At 44.1% G+C, this 9,243-nt stretch overlaps 1 protein-coding gene across 1 annotated transcript; it reads right to left on the bottom strand.

Annotated features, from left to right (window-relative positions):
* Positions 1–2,992: 2,992 nt before the first annotated feature.
* Positions 2,993–7,240, bottom strand: foxf1 (forkhead box F1). Its single transcript, XM_036585515.1, has 2 exons — positions 6,028–7,240; positions 2,993–4,240 (listed from the first exon to the last, which is right to left on the bottom strand). Exons 1-2 carry the CDS (start codon positions 6,995–6,997, stop codon positions 4,077–4,079), a joined length of 1,134 nt encoding a protein of 377 aa, XP_036441408.1. The 5' UTR covers positions 6,998–7,240; the 3' UTR covers positions 2,993–4,076.
* Between the last annotated feature and the right edge of the window lie 2,003 nt (positions 7,241–9,243).

Genomic DNA, 9,243 nt, shown 5'->3' on the forward strand with positions numbered 1-9,243 from the left:
GAATCCTGATGGAGGATCCATTTAGGCCTGGAACCATCTCAAACAGTAGGCTGAGTTTGTTGTGCGTCACATATGCCTGTGGTTACATGATGCATTTCAAAAATGCCAGAGCACATGTTGGGAAATACTCCAACGCGGAAGATTATTCATTTGTATCGGTGCTTTTACGCAAGCCTACTGTTGGAGATGTTTTCGGGCCTGTGCGGACCTTCCGTCAGGATCTGGCCTTTGTGTGTCTCATAGCTCTGCTGCAGCCGTGAGCTTAACGCGCGTGTTGAGCTGCAGTACGAGCTTTTTATGGTGCCGTCGCGAAGCCCCCCTGACTAACAGCTGTGAATCACGGAAGAATTTTATTCGGCTATTCAGCCAAGACGAGCTGCTCTGTTTAATGTCCTGAGGATGGGATGAATGTGTGGTCCACAGGCTGCGGGGCAGTTTGGGCTCGCTGCCCCAGCAGCTCACAGGGCTGTAATGTCTCCCAGCACAGCGGTTAGTATAAAGATAGCGCAGTGAGAGTGATGTGAGGATCTGACATCGCGCTGCTTGTTTTGCAGCCTTTATCCTCCGAAGCCGAACGCGAAGGTCCAGGGGTCTGCTGGTGGGTTTCGTCTAGTGTATGGAACATGAGTGGGAGCCTCATGAGCATAACTGAACTTTATTCACCTCTAGCAGCCAGAATGCGCTTGAGGGCTGCTGAGGGGTGACAGCGAGACGCTGAGATTTATCAGAACAGAGCGCCGCGCTTATTTATGTTTGTTGGTTTGTTAAACTTAGATCAGTTTCGATGGATGAAGTCCATCTTATAGTCACCCCTCTGTCTAAGGCAAGCTTTTAAACTTTATTACTTTATTATTAGTATTATTATTATAATTTTAACAATACATTTACTGGAGGCTGGTGGGACTATAGTAGCCTATATTTTCCAAGATCTCAGAACACAGCAGTATTCCTATATGATTTAGCTCTAGCGTAATCTATAGACTGAAAATCATTTACTGTAAATGTAACCTGTTTATCTCGCATTCTGAGTTAATTAAACTTCCAGTAGTTTGAACATAAGCTATTCTCACACTAAAAAGCTGTATGTGTGTGTGTGTGTGTGTGTGTGTGTGTATATATATATATATATATATATATATATATACACATACACACAGCTTTTTAGTGTGAGAATAGCTATGTTTAATATATATATAAATGATTCTATGTTTAAACTACTGGAAGTTCAGTTAACTCAAAATGTTGAGGTAAAGTTGTGGGCACTTTGTTCAAATAGTTTAAAAATAGTTGAAAACAAAGTGTTTTTTTGCTTATTAAAACATCATAAAACATTAGCATGAATACATCTGAATATTAATGCAGTAAAAGTAACAACATTTTCTTGTTTTTTAGAAAAGTAGTTGATATTTTGTGAGCTGTGATAAATACAGGTGCCGGATTTGACCCCGACTTTCTCAGCAACTGTACGGATTTGTTGAATTCCATCAGCAGCACATCTGACTGATCATGATGAAGTGTTGAAGTGGCCAAAGCTGATACTGGATGATACACTCTAAAAAAAAGTGTTGTGTTAAACAACAACACACTTACTTGTGTTACCTGTTTTAACACTTATGTGTCATATTGTTTTCTGATTTAACACATACAATATTAAAAGTAACACAAAATATGTTATCCGTACCACAGAAATATTTCACACATTCTGTGTTAAAAGTAACTCAGAGTGTGTTGTCTCTGACTGAATACATGATGTGTCCAGTTGGAGACAGAAAGTGTAGTGTTTTTAACACACCCGTTTTTAGAGTGTAACCGCACTTTATACTGGGCTTCCTCAAGGAGAAATTTGGAAACGGTTAAACGAACACATTGACATACATAAAATCATTACATTTGCCTTAATCTTAACTGTATTTATTCTAATATTAGTGTTTTTTTTTCGAACAAATAAACGCGCGCGGCCCAAAAAAACTTTTATATGTAAGTGCCTACGACTACGCACAGTCCTGTATAACATTTTTTTCTTCTTGTTGTGCTTGTTCTTGTTGTTGTAGTTGTTGTTGTTGCTGCTGCTGTTATTGTCCTTCTTCTTCTTCTTCTTCTTCTTCTTCTTCTTCTTCTTCTTCTTCTTCTTCTTCACGCTGTCTTTTTTCAGCGCGCGGCCGTTAGGTGGCGCTCATCACTCTGAAAAGTCCGGCTGCTCAGTTCTTCTGGACTGTCTTCATTTTGAAACCCCAAACTCAAAAGGTGAACGCAGCTGCCAACAATCACATTATGGAAACCTTTGGCTGGACTGAACTGTTTGGTCAAAGGTCGTGAACGATGTTCTCCTGAAAGTGTAAAAGCCTTTCTTAAATATAAGAGAGAGAGAGAGAGAGAGAGAGAGAAAGAGAGAGGAAAGTTTCGGTGCAGTGTCAGCGCTCCCCCCGGTAATGAATTTGACAGTTTAATTTGCATATGGACATACTGTGTTGGCTGTGCAGCTCTTTACTTAGAGAAATAAATATAGCAATCCATCTGCAACAACTGGAGACGTCTGAGAGGGCAGGACACTGGCTGGAATAGGTGGCCTATAATAGCCTATAATAAGAGTGCGAGCTTTGTGGTCAGTTTAATGGATCCAATGCAAGTGCAATATCACTGCCACATGTGGCGGTCAGGAGCCCAAAACATCTTTGTTTTGGACACGCAGGCAGCTCATCCTCGCTTTGTCACTGTTTTGATGAAAAGGTTAAAACAAGGACATTCAGCGGAGTTTCTACGAATGACGCAGATGCGGGCTACAGGGCTGTGTAGGCTATAATAACAACAACGACAATAATAATAATAATAATAATAATGATAATGGCGACGACAGACTACATATTAAGAATGGTGTTATTTCTACTCAAATGTATCACTTTGAAATACACAATTTGTTTAAATAGCTGTTAAAATTATTCGATTTAAAGTAATTTAGTTTTATGAATGCACGGATTTCAGTTCGGCTTCTCTGGCAGAGGAACAGGTGACGAAACAAATGTGTTTTTGCGTTTTAAAAAAGATCTTTCTGCCCTGTCAGCGCTGTAACTCCAGCGAACCACATTCAGGAAGGAGTCTGCAGTTAATCTGGTAACTCTGTGTTTGTGTATGAAAGTTTTTGAACAGTTTAATTCAAACTGCATGCCATTACTGCTTTTATACAATTTTATACAAATGGTGCGTACATGACCAATGTCTAAGACATTGAAACAGGAAAAAGAAGCCTAGGCTACTAAAACATATTCCCTACACCATAGACAGTTTTTACAGTGCTGGAAAATGACTCGTGTCAATACGGATATACAGACATTAAGAAAAACAGCAACCAACCGAAATAACAGTGCTTACATTTTTAACCTTCATTTTTACACTGAATAAAGACAGCGTCTCGGCAAATATTGCCAATAAAGCGTTCTCGATACTATGGCTATAATTGTACAATCAAAATAGAAACAGAATAAATAAGTTGCGCTTTGACGTTTAAAAGTGCCTTCATTCATTTTTCTTCCTTATTTATGATAGTCTAATGGATTTACTTACACTAATTAACCAAAAATAATAAAAAAAAATAATAAAAAATGGCCTATGATCAGATATAGAACAGCTCGTCCTGAATTGGAAATAACATTAAAAATACATAAGACCATTTTTTTTTCACTGGAAACGGGCTCGTCCCGGTCCGGGGCTGTGTGTTCTGTGGCCAGTCTCGCTCTCTTTCACACTCCTTCACTTTCTCACACTCTGATGTGTTGGTGATCCTTCAGCAGAGCGAGTACCGAGCGGCGCGAGAGTCTCAGGTTCTAGTCTGTATTTGCTGCAGAGTCTGGCCCGCGTGCACCTACGTCTTCACCCGCCCGGGTTACAGGGCGCACGCGCTCTCTCCTGTCCTTGTACCGAGTTTCTCGTCGTGGGTTTGTGTGTTTTTCTGCGTGGTTCGGAGCTCCGTGTCTCTCTATAGCGAGCCCTCAGCCTCACTGCGCTCCAGCGGGGCCCGAGTCCCTCCTCCAGCGGCTCTCCCTCAGCAGTGCTCGGCTGGCGTCTCCCCTTCACAGCTGCTGTCACATCACGCACGGTTTGATGTCCTGGTAGGCGACCTGCTGGTGGTGGTAGTAGGAGCCGCTCCCGGGCGAGTGCATGCTGGAGGAAGTCATGGCGTTGAAGGAGAAGACGAACTCCTTCCTGTCACACATGCTGGGGGACTGCGAGTGGTACCGGGGGATACCTGGGAGGACAACACACACAGGATTTACCGTTACAGGCCGTGCTGGTGCTCACCCACCATCAGCTGGATGTAACATACATGCGCCAAAAAGAAACACCAAAGGAAAATTTAATTTGAAATATTTAAGCTATTATATATTTTTCTCTGTGCGTAAAGTCACCTGCGCGCTCACACGGGCTTTTATACATGCACGTGTAAAATACACCCAAATTAAGATTAGTTTTTGTTTATTTATTTATTCATTTTAATATTTATTTAGGTAGCAAATTTGGGCAAAAGTAGGTTATTTCAAAAATTTTTAATGCCTTATAATAATAATGTATAATAACCCCAAATATAACAACAACAGCAACAACAATGCTACTACTACTACTACTACTAATAATAATACCTTTATTATTATTGTTATTATTATTATTATTACGTGTTTGTAATGTAATGATTACGTGTCCAAGAACAGACTGAGACCAGAGTCATGATTCGTTTATTTACACTCAATGACCTTTGGATTTTTGGCTGGACACAAAGCTCAATTATGGCGCTGTCCGCTGTAACTATCTGTGTAAGAGTCCTGCAAATATCAAGACTCATTAAAACACTGATATTAAACAGTAATTCAGAGTCAGCCTATTTTATACTGAGAGATACTTTGATAGATTAGGACCAACTGCTGTCCATTAGACTATAAAAAAAAAAATCAGCGGCAGATTCAGATAATAGTGGATCTGCGGTGAAGACTCTGGATTTATATGGCATTTAATGAGAGCAGTATCTATTTCTGCCCCCAGGGTGGGGTATCTTAATGGACATTGTCCGGCTTGCACGCGATTCCCGCAGGACTCCGCGCGCCGCGCACTGTCCACTGGCTGTGCGCGTTCCTCTGCTAGTGTTCGGTATTGTATCGGGTTTTGATACCGCTTTAAACAGAGATTTGACAAAAAAGGGAGCTCGAGTTCGTCTTAAGCTTTTACTGCGGTCCAGTTTAACCAAGGCAGAAGGCCTAGCGCTGCCTACTCTAGTACTCAAAATATAGACTTCATCATCCACAAAACATCGTCTTACAATGAAAATACATTTTAGACCCTGTAGGACAACAGCAGATTGAGGTAATAAGAGCCATCAGGTGATAAAGGTCACTTGAGGAAACTTTATTAATTCATTCGAGTTTTAGCAGCCGCTGCAAAGAGTATCATTTCTTAAGAAGCAAAATTAAATAAATTGTAAATAGACTCGTTCACACGCAAAAGTCAGCTTTAGTGGGTGATGACTGACCTGATGGCCTGTATTACCTGAACACCTGGTTTCAGATTTGTTGTATTAAGTGGGGAGGTGCTGATTGGCAAAGAATAATTACATTTTGTTTTTTAAACTATTATTTTTAATTCAATGCAAGTATTGACTTGGGCTATAAATGTAACGGTCAATGAATTACATCAAATGAGGCCTGTGTTTCGCTGCTGGTTAGTGCATTACTTTTAATTGCTATATAACTATTTGTAATTTCATCACTTTAATGTCTGACTATGAATAGGCAAAATATGTGTATCACCTTTGCTGAAAAATGTGGGTCAGTTAAACTTTAAAAATGTCCTTGTGGTAACCGGTTTGATTGATTTTATTCAACTCCAATAAACACGTTGAAAAAAATAATGCAAAGCAAAGTTTTGGTTTAGACGAAAAAATCCCTGTTTTGTCGATTCAAACCTCAAAACGCTCTCCACTTTTTACAGAGCTTCTTTTTATCTTTATATTATCTTTATATTAAGCACACAAAACGAGACAGTTACCTTGCAGGTCGCTCGTGCTGTGTCCGTTCTGGTGCAGGTAAGACTGGTCCAGAGAGTGCGTGGGTAAGCTGGGCTGCAGAGGGTTCGCTCCGGGGTTGCAGGGCGAGAGCGGCTGCTGCTTGATGTATGACGCTCCATTGTTGAGCGAGGCGGACGGGGCGGGGGCCCAGGCCGACGTGGGGCTCGAGTAAACGGGATGGGGCTCCATGACCCCTCCGCTGGGCAGCAGCGGGGACGCGGCATTGTCGTGGTGGGGGTAGTCGCCGGCCGAGGCCCCCGTGCAACTCCCCATGTACGAGTGTCCGCCGCTGGCTGACAGATGGGACATGGAGTGTCCGGCCAGGCCCATACCGTCCATGTTGCTGGCCAAGTGTCCGTTCATCATCCCAATCCCGCTCTCCAAGGACAGGCTGTTGGGCGGGCAGGACAGCCCCCCGCCGCCGCCCTGGAAGTTGTACGAGTCGGGGAGGTGGTTGAAGCCCAGGCCGTTCATCATGCTGTACATGGAGGGCTTGAGCGCCTGGCACTTGCGCCTGAAGCCGCGCGGCCTGCGCCGGAACGAGCCCTCCTCGAACATGAACTCGCTGGCCGGGTCGATGGTCCAGTAGTGGCCCTTGCCCGGTCTGCCCAGGCCCTTGGGCAGCTTGATGAAGCACTCGTTGAGGGACAGGTTGTGGCGCACCGAGTTCTTCCAGCCCTGGTAGGAGCCGCGGAAGAAAGGGAAGCGGCTCTGGAGGAACTGGTAGATCTCGCTGAGGGTCAGCCGCTTGGTGGGCGAGCTTTGGATGGCCATCACGATTAGAGCGATGTAGGAGTACGGCGGCTTTTCCGGGCGCCGGATGCCCGCGTTCGTCTTCTTGGTCTTCGTGGCTGAAGAGGCCGCGTCCATGGCCGCCGGCTTCTCTGGCGCAGACATCGGGCTGCTCTGGGCAGGGGTCTGCACGGAGGGCTGCTGGACCTCGGCCGTCATTTAGGGCTCAGCAGGAACGGAACTCCCTCACTGTGAAACTGCTTCTTGAGTAGCGAAAGCGCAGAACCAAAAAACGACAGAGGAAAAAACTCCCTTACAGTCTACTCTGTATCATAATGCAGATGCGCGAGCAAACGAACACGCAGAGGATAAAAAGGGATAAAAAGGACAGAAAGTTCGCCGAGGAGCGTCTTCTCTCTTCTGGGCAGATCCTCAGATAGCACAGTCCACATTGAAGGGGTGGGGGGATTAAAAAAAAAGAACAGTAGAAGAAAAAAACGGAGGGGGGAGGCTGCTTAGGGCTCCAGCTCCTTCTCCTACTCTTCTCCTCTCTTCTCTCTTCTCTTCTCAGCTCGTCCTCAGGAGATCGCCCTTTACTTATGTGTAGCCATGAGCGCCTTGCACGCTCTTGAGCAGGAGGAGGGCAGAAGTGCGCGCGATGCTCCGCCCCCCGCGGACCCTGAAGTGTCCTCCTACTTCAGCCCTGCTGTTGGGCAGCCATCAACATCTGGCTGCCTGATTCTGTCTGTTTTTTACTCTTTAAGCTGGAATTGCGTACAAATTCATACAGCATATAAGCACATCGATAGAAAATCTTATATGAATTGGAGGCTCGAGTCAGGCTGCTGTGTGCTTTTCTGTAGATTTACATTGATATTAATACAGCTATCTGAACTGGCTAGTAGCTTATATTCGTTGTATTTATTATATTATGTTTATTGAGGTTTTATATATAGGATGTCAATATGGAGAAAATGTGCACTGATTAATCGAGCAGGCTGTTATGCGCTCTGATAGGTTTAAGTAACCAACATAGCCAGCTGATTTGGGCTACCAGTGGATTGTATATTGGTAAAGTATTTTACTTCTTCTTATGGCCTAATTTGGTCTAAAACTAGATAATTTGCTCCATTCAATTGTCCACAGTGCAGAAATGTGTAGCACGTTGCCAGTGCTGGTGCTCCCGCAGAGAAAGTGTGTTTTACGCACGTTGACCGCTCACTGAGTTCTTAAAATCTGCTTTCTGCATCAAATGCAATCTCAAAAAAGCACTTTAGAGAGGGAAAAATAGCTACTTAGCCTAATGCAGTGCAGAGCATGGTCCCGTTTTCTTTTTAAGACAGACAGGAACATGGGCAGGATGTTTATACTGCAAAATGTAAACATTTTCCCTGGCCTTCCTTAAATAAAAAAATCAAGCAAAAGCCCCACAAGAGCTGCTAATACCCGTCCCGATACAATGGGTCCGTTTGACGCAGAGCTAATCTGTTTTTCTGAAGCGGCATTTAAGCCTAAATGTGCAGAGGCTGCTGTGCGGGTTTCAGCCGCGAGGATTTCAGCCTTCAGAACCCGAGACTGAGAGCGGAGCCCCGGATCGGAGCTTGGAGCTCAGATGAAGCTCGGATGAAGACTGCTAGAGCTCCGCGCTGACCGAGCTCTCGTCCATCACTCATCGGTGAGTCTAAAGGCGCGCAGCTCCGCTTGTCACCTGAATTCAGACAGCTCCTCATATTTTAGAGGATCCGATTTGAGAAGGATGACTCCAGCGCTGAGTGCGGGCTCACCGGCTGCTGTGGAGGTGCTCGCGTAGTTCAGACGCGGTGCGGAAGGCGATGAAATACACGCACTGAAATGGTCCTTTAGAATAATACATAATAAAATGCGTTATAATAATAATTATGATCCCCAGCGTTGAGCGAACTCTTACAGCCCTCATGTGTGTCCGGTTGGACACTGTGGGCGTTAATTCATCACTATAAGTGTTCAGTGAACATTGGGGATTTTGCTGCGTTGCTGTTTTATAAGCAGGGACATGATAAGAGAGAACACGAGGACTGATAAGTTGGAAGAATGTAAAAATAAAAGAAAATTGAAAGTATGAATCTTTCCAGACACACGAATAAAATAGTTCAGTGCGACACGTTCTGTAACAGCGCCTTGTTCCCCGGAGAGAGCGCCAAGCTCGGGCTAATCCAGTCCACAGTCTAGGTGCTCTATCACAGCAGGTCAGTGGCTTTGCTGAGCTTTACCCCCCTCACTGCGCAACCTTTCACACCGCCATAGATTTCACCTTCATTTGATTTTATTTTATTTCCTTTTGATTTATTTTATTTTTTTCTTCTATCGCTAATAGCAGACGCATAGTCGACTGTAACATACGCTCTCAGAAATAAAGGTACGAAACTGTCACTGGGGCAGTACCCCTCTTGTCACTGGGGTGGTACGCTCAAGGGTACATCTCAGTA

The sequence above is a fragment of the Colossoma macropomum genome, unplaced genomic scaffold (genome assembly GCF_904425465.1).
Source record: "Colossoma macropomum unplaced genomic scaffold, Colossoma_macropomum, whole genome shotgun sequence".
Taxonomy (NCBI): Eukaryota; Metazoa; Chordata; class Actinopteri; order Characiformes; family Serrasalmidae; genus Colossoma; species Colossoma macropomum.

Coding starts and splice junctions, on each gene's coding strand:
- foxf1 (XM_036585515.1), bottom strand. CDS start 6,997: ATGACGGCCGAGGTCCAGCAGCCCTCCGTGCAGACCCCTGCCCAGAGC. Junction 4,241..6,027: donor CAGCACGAGCGACCTGCAAG/GTAACTGTCTCG, acceptor TTGTCCTCCCAG/GTATCCCCCGGTACCACTCG.